Source organism: Aspergillus oryzae, chromosome 5 (genome assembly GCF_000184455.2).
Source record: "Aspergillus oryzae RIB40 DNA, chromosome 5".
Lineage (NCBI taxonomy): Eukaryota > Fungi > Ascomycota > Eurotiomycetes > Eurotiales > Aspergillaceae > Aspergillus > Aspergillus oryzae.
The window spans coordinates 410,229-425,449 of NC_036439.1; the positions used below are offsets into that span (position 1 = coordinate 410,229).

The following is a 15,221-nucleotide window of genomic DNA, read 5'->3' on the forward strand; positions in this document are numbered from 1 at the left end:
TGGATCTGACGATAACCATATGTTCACCGACAATTTAAATACTTGCCAATACCCAACGATAATTCTTTGGAGACTTTTGTCGCAATTATCTCATTGTTTAATAATCCACCAACCATTTGAATGCGATCTGATCCCGTGCTATTAATAGTGAATTGTCAAGAAGGCTGTGCTCTGGAAAGTTACCGATAAAGTGATTCGGGTATTGATTGTAGTCCAGATTCGAAAGAGTTGCCTGACGGCCTAAATCGCCTGCCGATTGTCACGGGTCCCCTGATTGGCTAGCTCGAGCAACTCGCACCACCTGTCCGCATCGACTTGCATTCCTGGCTCCAGCAAACATCAACGCGCGTGAGCCTCGAGCCTCTTGTGGGTACTAATACGCAGTAGTCAGTAGTTCTTGTTATGAGTCAATTCTGCAAACTGTCTTTCATTCTCGCCTAGGTATAAATGTTGCAAGTTACACCTAACCCGCCACGTTGTCTTGAACAGAGCAACCTGTCTCTCTTTCCGCACAAGGAGTATCGCCGATATTGCGTCAGCTTACTCTGATGTCTCGGCGTATGGCTCGTGGTGCTCGGATGCCAGCAAATACGACCGTTATGTCAAGTGAATAATGGGTCATTGCGTGCCAAACCAATTGAGCCTCGCCAATCCCCGGCCTACCCGCCTCAAGGACGAATAGAAACTCTCTCTCTGGGCATACAGTTTATCGCCAGGATTGCAGAAGTTTATCGGGTATCGGTCTCAAATGATGCTGTAAAGAATAAGGATCTGGACAGTTGCCTTCCCTTGCGTGGACACCGCCTCTTCTGCCCTCTCTTGTGTCCCCCTAGCCTGGGTCGAACTCGCCACCCATGTTTCAAGCAGAGCGTGCTATCGATGACTTCTGAGCTGGTGTCAAAGCCAGCAGGAAACGTGCACATCACCTTTGATGATAGCAATGTGTTGCATACTACGTCAGTAGAACACCCGCGCTATTAGCTTTGGTCGGCGAACGACTTGCCTTCACTGAAGCGGCAAAGTCGAGGTCTGTAGTGAAAGGTTCAAAGGCCGCCAGCTTTGATCAATGAGCAAGGACTCCATCTACCCGTTAGCCTGACGAGGCTCGGAGCCTTGTTAAAAGAAGCGTATTTCATGTCTGCTTGCCATGTCCCAGGTGGCTCTTCATTTACAGATGGGCGCACTGCCTCATGCCATTGGGGGCGTCGTGTTGATTAGGAAAAGTGCAGTAGATCGAAAATTGTTAAATGTCCTTTGTTTTTATGGGACTCTTGCGATCCTTGCTTTTTTTTCTCTTCACTTTCTCTACTGCCTAGCAGCACAAGGTCGACGTCTATGAGCTATAATTCAACGAAAGATCAGACACATACTCCTTGACCTACCGCCAAACGGTGAAATGAGTATGAAAACAAGGGAATCTTATGATCGATATCCATCCTACGGCTACGCCTGAGCCTAGTTAAGACTTGTGCCCTGTTTTCTTCGTGTATGGTCGAATGGGAATTGTTAACCCACAGTTGCTTCTGCCGAAACTTGTAAACACACTCCAGGCGCAGCTTTTGCCCATTATAATGGTGTACAATCTCGAACCGCATATACTTCCTTTCTTCACTGCGCGTCAAATAGCTTGGTATGGAATGTTTGACAAAACTTATCTCTGTAGTATCTGCGGTTTATCCACAAACATCGCAATAGTACTACTCAACAGGCCCCTTATCAGACCGAAACAAAAGGGATTCAATGGGTAGGAGGGGACGGTTAATTAGCCTAAAACTCGGCAGACCTCATCTTCCGGACGACTTAACCAACAACTAAACTAGTACGTAGTTATTACAGTGGAAAGGCTTACGTTGTTGATATGGCAAGTATCGTGGGACGCTAAAACTGTGGGGTGCCTTACGAACATCCGCCGCCAAACCGCCCCAAACCCTCCAATGAATACCCGCGCAGCAGAATCCACTAACACCGAAAGGCCAAGCTGGCGACAGGAACGTGTCGGAGATATGTCCGCTTGCTTCCCCCTCACATCGTCTTCCCATCCCATCTTGACTTCCCGTCCATGATGCTCTTCCGCGATCATTCTGTCCGATTTTCATGATAGTTCTTTCTCCAAGACAGGCTCCGTGTCGCATGGCTGGCCAAGTCCGGATTGTCCCTGTTCAGTTGAGCGCTTGAGCTCATACTATACTTGCACCATACAACGTATCTTCGGTTTCTACAATTGATCGACTCTACCATGTCACAAGAATCGTGGACTGAGGTTTGCGCTCAATGCACCGAGCTTCTCTCCAGTGTTCCTCCATCCATTCTTCTTACCGCGCTTATCGCAACTCTCCTCGGGGCATTCGTACTCGTAAGTGCCACCTGTCTTATATCCCTACCTTGCTGGCAATGTTCGTTCTATACGATGCAATCTGTCCCTAGAGCTATTTATGAAGACTGACCAATTGACCCGTTTTCTCTCACATGTGTGCAGGCCTACATAGCTCTCTTTTTCGTCGCCCCTGTACCCCGAGAACCCTTTCCAGAAGAAAAGAAATACCGAACACTTTCGAAGGATGGATCAATCACGGAACCCCAGCAATTACCTTGCTGGCAAGATTCCCTGTCTAATCGCCCCAATCGGACACCCGATCAATCAACTATTGAAAAGGCCGACCTTTTTATGTCCGTGGTGATACCCGCTTACAACGAAGAGAAACGGCTTGGGGGCATGTTGGAAGAAGCTGTCAACTACTTAGAGCGGTCATATGGAACGCTGCACAATACTACTGGTGAAAATGGTATTGCCAAGGAGGGAAAGGCAGCTCGACAGCGGAAACCGGCCAATGGACATATGAACGGCCATGCAGCGACTGGTCCTGGAAACGAGAAGGGCTGGGAGATAATCATTGTATCTGACGGGTCCAGGGACAAAACTGAAGAGATGGCGCTTAACTTTGCCCGAGACCATCAACTTTCACTGCACCCCAAAGGTTATGCTGGTCCTTGGACCCCAGGCACTCAAGAGGGAGTTCACATACCCCCTGGGACAATTCGAGTTGTGACTCTGTCTGAGAACCGAGGAAAGGGAGGCGCCGTCACCCACGGCATGAGACACGTCCGGGGCCAGTATGTGGTCTTTGCAGACGCCGACGGTGCTAGTGATTTCCAGGACCTTGGGAAACTTGTCACTGCTTGTCAAGACATCGAGGACGCTGAGGGCCGTGGAGTAGCGGTGGGCTCCCGAGCGCATATGGTTGGAAGTGAAGCTGTTGTAAAGGTGAGATATAATTCCTCTGGAACTACTCGGTCAATTCCGCGGACCAAACCATGTCGCGACATCCGGACTAATATTGACTTGTTATACAGCGGTCGAAGTTACGCAATTTCCTAATGCACTCTTTTCATTTGATCTTATGGCTTTTGACGCCTGCCAAGACTGCTACCATCAAAGATACCCAATGCGGCTTTAAATTATTCTCCCGAACATCGCTGCCTTATATCATCCCGTATATGCACTCGGAGGGATGGATTTTCGACGTGGAGATGCTCATGCTTGCCGAATTCTCGGGAATCCCGGTGGCGGAAGTTCCGGTTGGTTGGCGAGAAGTGACTGGAAGCAAGTTGAATGTGCTTCGCGACAGCATTGGAATGGCTTGGGGACTGGCGGTGCTCCGAGCAGCATGGTCCCTAGGCGTGTATAGACGCGCATGAGCTTCCCCATTTAGAAGGAGTAAGGAAAAGATAAATGATTTGTATTTACTACGGTTACTACTTATTTCGGCATATTCAAATTTCTATCAAGTCATACCCCCGTGAATGTTGGACATCTACATCCATATACCGGTTTACCAAGTGGCAAACCTGCCTTATAGCAATAAAATTAGTTAAAAAGACAAGAAACAAGTTGAAACGAGAGCAATATCAACTATGACGTCTACACAATCAGAGACAAGAAACTACTAAGACCAACGAGCTTCCTTAGCGCGTTTCAACAAAATCCATCCATACCATACAACAAGAGAAGAACTATATAGTACATACACTCCCTAGCTCCTGTCGAATAAGTTTACCAAAAACCCCAGTGGCAACTTAATTTTTCCCAAAAGAAAAGATTTTCACCGTTTTTTTCCCTTTACCAAATAAACTTTGATCATCCCCTGAAGCCGGTTGGTTCGGACCGAATTTCGTCGTGGAAAACATCCTTTTCTCGGAATCGGGAACGATGCAAAGTGAATGGGTTAGCTGACCGATTCAGTGGTGTGATGCTATAGCCTCCCTCGGCTTCTTTGAATTTTTTTCTTTTCGTTTGAAATTTTTTTTTTCTATTTTTTTCTAATTATTACTTGCCTTGTCTTGGTCTTAAAGACGTGTGTTATGAACAGCACATTGTTTTACTTGGCATGAGCTGATCCTGACGCCAAGTTTTTGCACTCGCCTGACTCCTTTTCTGTTGCTAATCTTGATTTTTCTTTTTTTCCTCTGCTATCTGTATTACTATACGTGAGGCCATCGGGAAGCTATGGCTTAGGGTGATGCGGATCAGTCGATGATGACATCTCCCCGTATGGCGTTTGGAGCTTATATACCGTCTTACTTCACATTTTCTCCGAGAAGGCAATAACCTCTATCTACGGAGTATACCCGAACGGCTTCAATATAATATCTTATCTATCTATCATATACGAACTCGCAAACAGCAATCGAGCCAGGCGCTCGCACAGAGAGAGGGAAAATGGCACAAATATCACAATCTCCCCTCCTCCGCTTACCTTTGGAAATCCGTCTCATGATCTATGAATACGCCCTCGACGTGCCAAATGAGTACATGGACAGACCGCTGATCGTGGTCAATGACCGTGGGAACTCTTTCACAGCGCGAGGCCGCTACCGCGCTCTATCAATGTGTCCCAGCTGGGTAGGCGAGAACGGCAAAGTCCGCAGCCTACTCTCCGTGAATCGGCAGATCCACGACGAAGTCGAAGACTTCCTCTACTCGCATAATACGCTCTTCTTCCTGAATGCGTTTAGTCTGGATCGGCTAGGTGCGTTCTTGGATACGCTTAGTGAAACGGCGCGCAGGCGCATTCGCAGTGTTGGCTTTGAGATCTTCTTCTTTGTGCATTCGCAGACGGGAGTGCCGAAACGCACGTTGAAGGAGTATGAGCGCGCCGGGAAGATTCTGAGTGAGAAGCTACCGAATTGGAGCAGTGTTGTGTTCTACCTTGATCCGAGGTTTTATTTTCCGTCAGCTGCGGTTGGGGGCAGAGAGTTGTCGGCTAGGGGGGTTTGGTATCTGGCGACGAAGTTTGGGGCGATGAGGAAGGAGATGCAGTTTTTCGCGCTGCCGTCTATTCATCGGCATGTTATGGATGAGGCGAAGAGGAAGATTCAGATGGGGAGGAGGGGATCGCAGGAGCGCGCGTTTCTTTAGCCTGTGATCCTTCTCTTATTTTCCCCCTTATTTCTTGATTCTCCCCCTTTCGATGGGGTTCATTATCAGGTTTTCGGCACATTATACCTAGTCGCACTCTCCGCTTCAGGGGGCTTTCTGGGGTTTTCACTTGGGGATTTCAAGGGTGGGGAAAGTATTGTCCCCTTGGATTGGCGGTCGATGCACCATGACGTTATTCGAAAATGATGCGGACATAAATACGTCTCTGTTCATCATTCTCCACCCACCATATTAATTATGTCTCGGAGTCCCTTCATCGGTCAGGATCATTAGCGGGAGTTTTCAGGTCAGGTGAGATTGGCAAGGGAATCATGGTTTCGGGCGCAAGGATTGTGTTAAAAAAGGGTTACATAGCATGTCTTATAGATTTCGGTATAATAATAGACCTCCATTGCTCAGATGATCATAGTGTGTGGTTGCTAAGTCAGCTGTGGAGGTGGATATGCTGTAGATAATGCCTGTGATTAGTATGCTAGGCACCATCTATTCTAAGTGCCTTATATCCAATAGCCTCTAGCTTGGTTAATACAATTAGCTAAGTTAATCGATTGTTTACCCACCGTCTACCATGGCTTACTGCTGACAATAGCTCCACAGGGTCAGTTAGTCAAGCTAACTGCAAACGGTTAAAGACCTTATGCTTAGTGAGGTAATTGTATAGCATTCGTTGCTCGTAAGCAAGTTTCTCAGGCTGGGGGTAAGAAAGAAGCAAAAAGGACCCCTTGGACAAGGGAATAGACTATCATATAGAAGATAGTCATGCGTGCGTACCGGTACTGCTTCAGGATATGGGTCTCCTTTTCCCCCCGGCATACGTCCACTTTCTCTGATGACGCTAGCGAGTGCCCCTCAACTAGAGCATGTGCTAGCCAGAGATACCACATTGGATAGCCTGAGGACATGCGTGTGATGATTTGAACGTGGTGTTTCAGGAAAGTCAGGATGGCTAGGATTATCTGGGGGGCCGCTAGACTACGCAATAGACGACCTGTTAATGGCGCCTCCGAATGAACTTGCGTTTTGGACGTATTGGAGAAACTTTTGCCATTACCCCTTTCCTGTCCACCCGACCCCACCCCGAGTGTCCAAATAGCAGAGTATGTCATGATTGCTAGCATTGGGCCAGCTAAAGCGAACAGGGGCATATTGGACAGAGTCCAATACCGAAGAAACCCATTATTCCTAGTAGGGTTAGAATAGACATGGTAACTACCGAAAAGCACACATACCAGTAATGATCTTGAACGAAGCTATAGATACTAGGAATAGTCCTAAGACACCAAATCCGTGGGTCCTTGTTATTCATACAGAACTGCTTGTAAGCAATATATTGCGGTATCACGAAGCCAAGGCCCGTGCAGATCCCAGCCATGCCAACAGCGATTAGCCGACGTGTTTTAGCGAAGGTGACCCCCTCAGTCATTGAGTACAGGAGCCTTACGGCTTCCTCAAGAAGTATCATGCCATTTAAAAGACCATTGCTGCGAGCGGCCGTTGCTAATCCATACAAGATACCAGATAGCGGGATCAAGGCATCACGGAGACTCGTGGAAGCCCCTGCATGATTAAAGCTCAATACAAACAAGAGAGAGCCCATGAAGCTCAAGAGAGCGTGGGTACTCTCGCCATAAGGAGCCGATAGGAATAGTCCAGCAGGCGATAAGATGTGTAAACATGCGGCGATAAATGCAAGGTTGCGGCCCTTCCTTCCGGGAAACACAGCACGTGCTAGACTGTACAACACAAAAACCGACATGCCATGAGCTGCATGAGCTACGGCGATGCCAATGATACTCTCTATTAACGCATGGTTTATGCCGGCTGTGCGTCGGAGAACTGACTTATAGTTAGTCGGTATATCCAAAGCTCTCCGGGGCCAAGTATCTTCACCGTCAGCAAAGGCTCTGATGAGACTTGCGAACCCAAGATTGAATGCCCATTCTTGCTCAAACAGGCAGCCTCGACGAGCGATCTCTGTAAAATAGATAGCGTCCCATCGGGTTAAATTAGTGGCAAGCAAGCCCAATACTGGCGTCAACAATCCATGGCGGTCTGTATTAGCTGCATTACGGCCCAGCTCCCGTAAGGCGGTCGAGGTATCGTACGCAGGGCCAGGACTGAAGACGACCAGGAGAAGTAGAAGAGCTTTCCAAGAGCCAACAATCAGTAAAAGAGATCGATAGGATCGATCGGGTAAGATTGACATTATAGTTGATAAATTATTTGAGTCTTTCAAGAGAGATCCCAGCAATGCGACCGAGCTGATTGGCTCTACAACAAATGGAAAGTGAAAGGGCCAAGGGGTAACAAACCATGGAGTGGACCCGTGACTGGCCCGAGGTACTACTAGTGGACTCACTTGGGACTAGATCAGGGCCGCTTTATTATTGATCCTGGAGTGTGGTAGAAGTGCGTGTGCTGAGCGCTGCAGGACTATATTTGAGAGGCAGGTTCTATCAGAGCTTTCTAGGCTCAATTAAAGTGAGCCTGCTCTAGAGCAATGGCTTTTAGCTATATAACATAAGCCAGCCGACCCACCATCGCCTCTATTACAGGACAATTTATTTCAACTAGTTACATATCCAACTGGACCGTTAGTCTCGACTATCAGATACTAGGTAATAGGATGTCCCATCCCGGAGATACGAGAGTTACAGACATGGTATCGGTTTGTGAGGGTTGTGGGAGGCTACCATTACACTGGGCAACTGTAGGCGATGACATGCTGGAACTTGAGAAATATTTCGGAGAGAAACGAAATTCTCCCTCGCAATATTGATGTCCTCAAGATATTGTTGATTGCCAATCCGAAGACTACCAATGTGCAGGATAACGAAGGGTTCACAGCCTCACAATGTGGTAATTAGCTACATAGCCAGCAACAGCAAAGGTTGAAGGGTATCGTTCAATTCCTATGCGAAAATAGTGGCCATATAGCAGAGAGCGGAAGAGAAGAAGATTGCTTGGGTAAAGTGTAGATATCCGGTAATCATTATACGTACAGAATAAACATCTCTCCCGTGAGGACTCCGGGAGCGAGCATTTATCTGTGTTTGTCCCGGCGTTAGTTGACGTGCGGAACAATCAATGAACGTTCAGTATATGGTCACGTGAGTATCTCATAAAGCAGCGGCACCTGTGAAAGGAAGAATAGTACTCGAACGGTAGCAGCCAAGCTGACCGCCCACGCGCTGTCACAAGATTACGGAATTGCCGTATCGGGAGTTCTGCATGATGCCCGCCACTCGGTGGAACTTTGATCATTCAGAAGTTCACCTGCACGCACCAGTCGGAGTGGGGCATGAGACATTGTAGAAGAATTTCATGAGATCCTCCGGTGGCACCCGCATTAGGAAGTTGAAAAGACAGGCAACTGTCGAGAATAGTGTGGAGAAGCATTGGGACAGCAGTGAAATAACGTCATGGCCCCCCTCGTGATCGGCCTTGAGGCCTCATCCGTCAAGCAAATAATTTCAACTTTATTATTCGCGCAACGTCATTGATGTTTCTAGTAATGCACTTGCTTACATTTTCCTGTACATATATCTCTCGGATGGTGCTCCGTACGCAAACAACAAAAATCATTTCGAGGACAACAAACAACGTCCAGTCACTTGCAACCGAGGCGAGGTTCCAACCCAGCCGCAGGATATTTTCAATCCCTCTTTCTACTACTAGTCAGGAGTAGTAAGTGGCATTTTCCCCGCATGTGGGCCAATCATGAACGCCTACTTTGTCGGGCTGGCATGAAATAAGTCTAATTCATTTGCCTTAAGGCCTTAAATTTCGGTCCAAAGCGACCCGCTTCGTTAATACCTGAGGTAACAACACCAGGTTGTTGCATGCTTGTGAACCCAGCAAGTCAGGCGCATCGTCCACTTGTTCTCCCGCCTTTGGTCGCCTAGTCGCTGCAAAAGCCCACCACTTTACATTTTACCAATCCCAACTATTCTTCCCATGCGCTTCTTGCAGGACTGCTTCAGGCGTCGTCGTTGATACCTCATTAGTCGGTGACTTAGTTGTTTTTCCGCGATTGGAAACACCTAGCACGGATCGTTTGCCTTTCGCCACTCCTGTAGGTTGTCCCTGGTGGATTCCCTGGTTCCATTCGTCGCATCCTGGGGGAATCTCCACCGACAAAACATCTATTACTGTTTCATGACTGTCAATTCATTTGTGAAGTATGTAGCTAATGGTCATTAAGTACCCAATTTTTTTTTGGTTCAGCACCGCTTTTCTTTCCCCTAAACCCCCTCCTTAATCATCCCTTTATAAAAGGGTTCGTCCACTTTAAGAAATCAATCGAATTCAATCCCTTGAACTGTCATACTTGACAGATTCGGCTATCACCACCGCAATCATGAAATCATCAATTGCTGCAAAGGTTCCAAACGGCCACGGCAGCGTCTACAAGGAAGTGCGCTTCTCACCAACTGCCACTCCCATTCGTCGTACCCAGTCGGTACCGAACGCCCATGCCGTCCATCATCCAGTGACATTGACCACCAAGAGGGACGCTTCAGCCTTGAGTGCAAGCTACATGGAACAGGCACAGTCGCTCCTTGTTCGTCAACGGGCCAGTTTCGAGAATGAAAGGTTACTCTTTGCAGAAGAAAGGCTCCTATGGGAGAAAGAACGGGAATTGCTCAGATTGAGGATCGCCGAGCTCGAGTCTCTCCTAAAGAGCAATGGGCATGCAATTACTTCCAGCAGAGCTTCAACCGACTACTCGTCGAAATCTATTTTGACATTCAAATACCCGTTCGACCCACAGCCTCCGGCAGGCTTATCCGAAGAGAATTACCAACACTGTGGCGCTCAAGTGTGGGAGGGTTCTAGCCCCGGAAGTCGGCCCACAAGAGTATTCCCCGAATTAGAGAAGCCAGATAGCCACGGTCAGCACTCGGAGCAAGGGGGAGTTTTGTCAATCTCAGGGCCCTCTCTTGACGCTGCTTTATCGCCTCGAGCCCATGCGGCCGATTCAGCAATCACCAGTGTACCAGTTCCAATTGAGAAGCTCGACAGCAAACTCGATGGCATTACGCTCAAATCATCTGCGTTGCCTCCAGAAATTGTCGCTCGCGTAATGACACCCCCATCACCTTCGCCTCAGGATGCATCTCCAGCTTCAGTATCTGAAAAGACCCTAGAGCGCCGAAACAGTTTGAAGTTAAGGCTTTCAGAGTTGGGATCATTAGAGAGAAGGTTGACGAGGGACGCCGGGCACACCCCCATGGTTGTTATTGATGGCGACGCCGATGCCGATGTGGAAATTGAGCAACCTTCTCCAAGCGAAGGGCGTTCGAAGGAGGGCGAATCTCTTGTTCCAGCGGCACCTCGGCAGCCCGCAGAAAACTCCGATTCGTACTTCTCCGATCTACCCGAAGATCCAGCCTTGAAAGGCCCTCTATCCCTACTGAACGATGAAGAGCACGACAGTGGCTTCCTTAAGGAATTAGACCAGAAGCTCCTGGATCAAGCAAAGCAGGCCCTTGGGTACTCCGAGGAGTCCAAGGCTCCACAGGTCGAGGTTGAGGCTGCAAGCCGCGCTAGTCAGGAGCCAGAACTGAAATTCAAAAATAGCACGAATTTTGGTACTGCATTTGGCATATCAAATCTGGGTGGGGTCTAAAAAAAAACTTTTGGATACTTTACACGGCGGCAATATGTTTTACACTATGGATTCGTTGCATACATTACCAGTTGAAATTTTCTTTCATATACGGGAGAGGCGCCATTGCTGCTTTATCTATGGATATTATATTATGACTGACGATTTGGGATGATGTATTACTTTTTTTTTTTTTTTTTTTTTTTTTTTTTTTTTTTTTTTTGCTTCTTTTTGGGGCCCATATACAAACCACTTTATACCGAGAAACATGTGTACCCTACTAAATGAACCTCCTTTACCAATTGAGACAATTCTTGTCTTGTTCATATTGCCTAAGAAGGTAACGTCAATAGGTTTGTGGCTCCTTGCATGGACCTGCGTCAAATCTCAGATCTAGATCCCTATCTTATCTCCTTTCATCCCTTCACCCCGGCGGTTCTCTCGTATTCTGCTATTGTCTAAGTTTATTGTCTTACCAGCAGCTCTACGGTTACCTGCAGGTCCCTATACTTTTTAATTTTATTTTGCCTTCTTTGCCCCTTGGCCTAAGCTTTGAGCCTGTGCTGGAAGCCCCCTAGGTCTTGTGTCTAGGCCAGTATGTCCTAGAAAGGGTATACGAGCCCTTGAGAACAAACCCTATCTACGTAGGGAGATGATATTCCGAGAAGGCTATAAAACCCGCCTACATTCCTTCATTCTTGCTTCTCATCAACGCATTCCTTCACTTCTATCAAGCCTCCAATCATTGACTGAATCCACTCATTCGAGAAGCATTTTCTGTCCCTTGGCTATTTGACATTCCCTTCAAAATTTTACGGTCACTACCATCCTCGTAACGATGTACGACGCTAAGAGCCTTTCAGCCCTCCTGGTCCTGCTGTTGGCTGCCGGACCTGCCTCGGTTGTTTCCGTGCCAGTTGCTGCGGTATGAACACTACATTTGCCCTATATGCTACATCTCGTGCAATATACTGACGGAGATCAGGACCAAAACATTGTCGCAAGACAGATCAACAGCGAGGCTGAGGCAGGATCTAACTTGGTAGCCTCCATCCCCGAGGGACCCTACTACCAAAGCGGCTCTTACGCATCTTCCGACTACCATGAAGGTCCTGGCAAAAATGGCGGCTCCAGCTTCTCATCCGGAGCCGATGCAAGCGATGATACAATAGTTTCTATTCCGGATGGCCCCAGCGTTAACTTGGGAAGCTTTGCGCACTCCAGCTATGAGCAAACTGAGCCCGAGCCTGAGCCCGAGCCTACCCCTACCCCAACTCCCACTCCGCAAGAGCCCCAGCCTTCCTCTCCATCTACTCAAGTCCCAGTCCAGCCCATTCTGCCTCCATCGCCAACTCCCTTTGTTCCCACCCCTCCACTGACCAGCGCACCTGCCCCTGAACCCCCTGCTCCATCACCCCCGGCTCCTGCTCCTGAAACTCCTGCTCCTGCTCCTCCTTCCCCCGCTCCACCAGCTCCGGTCGAAGAGCCTGAGCAGCCCGTTGAAGAGTGCCCAGCTCCCGAGCCTGAGCCTCAGCCTGAACCTAAGCCCCAGCCAGTGGTTGTCCCCGAGCCAGCCTACACATGCAAATGCGCAGCATAAGATCTTCCGCCACACCAGTCTCTTACTATCGAAAAGATCATACTGTCTACAAGCACCTTTGACACATTTTCTTACCCTTCTTTCTGTGAAAATTGACCTGTCAATTGCCTCTAGCCTCTTACGTCCCCACGAGTCTGTGAGGAGGATGCAGTTGATCCTATATATTCTTTTTTATTTTCAGATGTATTTGTCACTCTATGTTAATTTAGCTATTGGCTTTGTATGTCTGATCATATTGTGCTTTCCTTTTATGTCTTATGTGTCTGTTTTCATTCCGAAGAAGAGTAGTGATAGTCTGTGCTATTAGAATCTATACCAAATTATTTACCAATCCATGTACCTACTTCGGCGAGTCCTAGTGGGTGGCAAAATACATTTGTGATATCATATAAAGTAACAAATACGTAGATATCTATAAAAGGAATTAAAAAGACATAATACAAATATTATCCCTGCATCCGAAATATAAGGTATATCATATAGTAAAAGACCAAACCACCTATCAATACTCAACTATTACTAATAACACCCAGACAATTATACCGCTCCAATATGATCCATCAAGTTACATGTACCGAAAACCGAACTCCCTAGTTTATTGCTACTAATTCAAATCTAATTCCAAACGGTGGCGCTCTGATGTATATAACTCATATTAACGGGTCACATCACCAAAGTGGACCTTGTACCTGCGAGACATATCTCGGATACTTTCCTATCCACTGGTTTCAATAACAATTGTCTTATTATTGGGGACTATTTACTCACATAATAAAGTATAATATACTGAGAAAAACAATTGAGAAAGGAGAAATGAAGCACTTAGTACTTAATACTCACTCTCCAGCCTCCGATTTTTAATCAGGATAGGGGAGAAGGTAAGGTTCGGATAGGGTGTTTCCAATGAAGCCACAATAATGTTAGGGGTTGTCCATGGAAATGAACGTTATTGTGCAGGTACAGGTACGAAAGTATAAAGAATTATTGAATTTTATCTGGAAATTACTACCCTGAGTTGCGGAAGAGCTTGGGTGTTTCATTTGGCGTGGTCTGGGGATAATCAGAATGGTAAAAGTAGACAGACTGGTGGACTGTGCGGACTTGTTTGTTTTGATTATTGTCGAGTCGATACTATATATTGGGATCGGCTATTGTTTTACATCTCGTGTGGGGTTGTGGTGTGGATCAAGATCTTACGCTTTTTCCGGAATGAATCGAAAGAATAAGGGCAAGAAATGAATGTTCGCTTAATGTCTAAGTCACCTGCTAATGTTGAGCTGTAATACTCCTAGAACTGATTGTGAAACCATGCCATCATGAATGTAACCACTACGCCAGATTTAAAAATGGAGAAAAGGAGAAAATTCGAAGACGAGGTCATATCTGTGAGACACCTTCGATCATACTCCCATGGTGAAATCATGCTCAATCCCTGGTGTCACGCTAGCAATGAACTTCAGGAAAACAACCAAATACTGATCCACTCTGATGGCTACCTGTTCTTCTTCATCGTGCTGGAGAACCTCCCATTCATCTCCGCCGCTCTTATCACTGCCATGCTGTTGTTGGTCACTCAAGGAAAGTGCCTTGATGTCATCGACCAACCCTTCCAAGCCGCTTTCGCCGACCGAAGGAGCCTTGGATGGGTCAGATTGAGCTTGCTTCAGCTTTTCGCGGCGGAGTTTCAGCGCTGCATCTGCACGGTCGAGGAGTGTCTTCATCACCGAAGCGTGTCGACATGGGTGTACACTGGCCATTTTGACGTTGCCATCGTACCACGGGAAATCCTCAAGAGTAACGGTTTTGTCCTTATAGTCGCCCACAACGTCCTCCATCATCAGGTGTGGGGGAAGGGGTTCTGATGGAGAGAGATAACCAGACATGTAGAGACGTGGCGTGCGATAGAAGTTGGAGTAAGTGATGTAAAGGTTGTAAGTGCGCGTAGGCCTGCATATTCTATGTTAGAAAACTGAATGCAAGTGTCCTCGGCAGACTAAAACAGATAGAGACATACTGTGTGGTACCAGATGCGGGATCTCTGATAATAGCTTCTTCGTCATCATCCTCATCCTCCATATCGGGTATTTCGTCCTCTTCCTCCTCTCGTTCTCCCATGTTCCCCGACTCATCCACTGTTCGTACATCCTTTATCCTATTCTCTTGTCGGTCCGCAGAATCTTGGCCTCCGCCGGTTCGTAGCCATCCATCATCATCAACACCTCCTGTTCCCCCAGACAGCATGTCCCTAACAAGCTCATCATCGTGGCCTGCATCGCCAGCGAAGTTGTCGTTCAGTCGGCGGTGACAGGGTACGCCTCGGGTAACGAGAAACTGTTTACCAGGGGGCAGGTAGGAAACGCGCTTTGCGGGGTTAGATGCGTCGGCCCATGACCACGATGGGAATTTGTAGACAAGGTAGTCGCCTGCGAGAACGAATTCCTCGGGAGTGATCTGGCCGGTGTTGCGGAAAGTGGAGGTGCGGGACACTGGGGCAAGACGGTCTCTCCAAGTGGAGAGAGTAGAATGGAGAATATTCATAGTAATAGTAGTAACCTCCGTGGAGTGTATCAGAG

At 47.5% G+C, this 15,221-nt stretch overlaps 6 protein-coding genes across 6 annotated transcripts; 4 read left to right on the forward strand and 2 right to left on the reverse strand.

Moving 5' to 3' along the window:
• Nucleotides 1-2,236: 2,236 nt before the first annotated feature.
• AO090701000739 (dolichyl-phosphate beta-glucosyltransferase) lies at nt 2,237-3,696 on the forward strand (the record flags this gene model as incomplete). The annotated part of the gene is made up of 3 exons (XM_001823487.3): nt 2,237-2,353; nt 2,477-3,262; nt 3,352-3,696. 3 exons carry the CDS (start codon nt 2,237-2,239, stop codon nt 3,694-3,696), a joined length of 1,248 nt encoding a protein of 415 aa, XP_001823539.1.
• A 1,021-nt stretch (nt 3,697-4,717) lies between these two features.
• On the forward strand, nt 4,718-5,416 carry AO090701000738 (uncharacterized protein; the record flags this gene model as incomplete). The annotated part of the gene is made up of 1 exon (XM_001823486.3): nt 4,718-5,416. One exon carries the CDS (start codon nt 4,718-4,720, stop codon nt 5,414-5,416), a length of 699 nt encoding a protein of 232 aa, XP_001823538.1.
• Nucleotides 5,417-6,123: 707 nt separating this feature from the next.
• On the reverse strand, nt 6,124-8,747 carry AO090701000737 (DUF409 domain protein; the record flags this gene model as incomplete). The annotated part of the gene is made up of 3 exons (XM_023237175.1): nt 6,124-6,619; nt 6,667-7,708; nt 8,714-8,747. The coding sequence occupies 3 exons, from the start codon at nt 8,745-8,747 to the stop codon at nt 6,124-6,126; spliced, it is 1,572 nt and encodes a 523-aa protein (XP_023092264.1).
• A 1,050-nt stretch (nt 8,748-9,797) lies between these two features.
• On the forward strand, nt 9,798-11,069 carry AO090701000736 (uncharacterized protein; the record flags this gene model as incomplete). Its single annotated transcript, XM_001823484.1, has 1 exon — nt 9,798-11,069. The coding sequence occupies one exon, from the start codon at nt 9,798-9,800 to the stop codon at nt 11,067-11,069; it is 1,272 nt and encodes a 423-aa protein (XP_001823536.1).
• Nucleotides 11,070-11,886: 817 nt separating this feature from the next.
• On the forward strand, nt 11,887-12,648 carry AO090701000735 (putative cell wall protein; the record flags this gene model as incomplete). The annotated part of the gene is made up of 2 exons (XM_001823483.3): nt 11,887-11,973; nt 12,034-12,648. 2 exons carry the CDS (start codon nt 11,887-11,889, stop codon nt 12,646-12,648), a joined length of 702 nt encoding a protein of 233 aa, XP_001823535.1.
• A 1,400-nt stretch (nt 12,649-14,048) lies between these two features.
• Nucleotides 14,049-15,186, reverse strand: AO090701000734 (ATG3/ATG10 family protein; the record flags this gene model as incomplete). The annotated part of the gene is made up of 2 exons (XM_001823482.3): nt 14,049-14,595; nt 14,663-15,186. 2 exons carry the CDS (start codon nt 15,184-15,186, stop codon nt 14,049-14,051), a joined length of 1,071 nt encoding a protein of 356 aa, XP_001823534.1.
• Between the last annotated feature and the right edge of the window lie 35 nt (nt 15,187-15,221).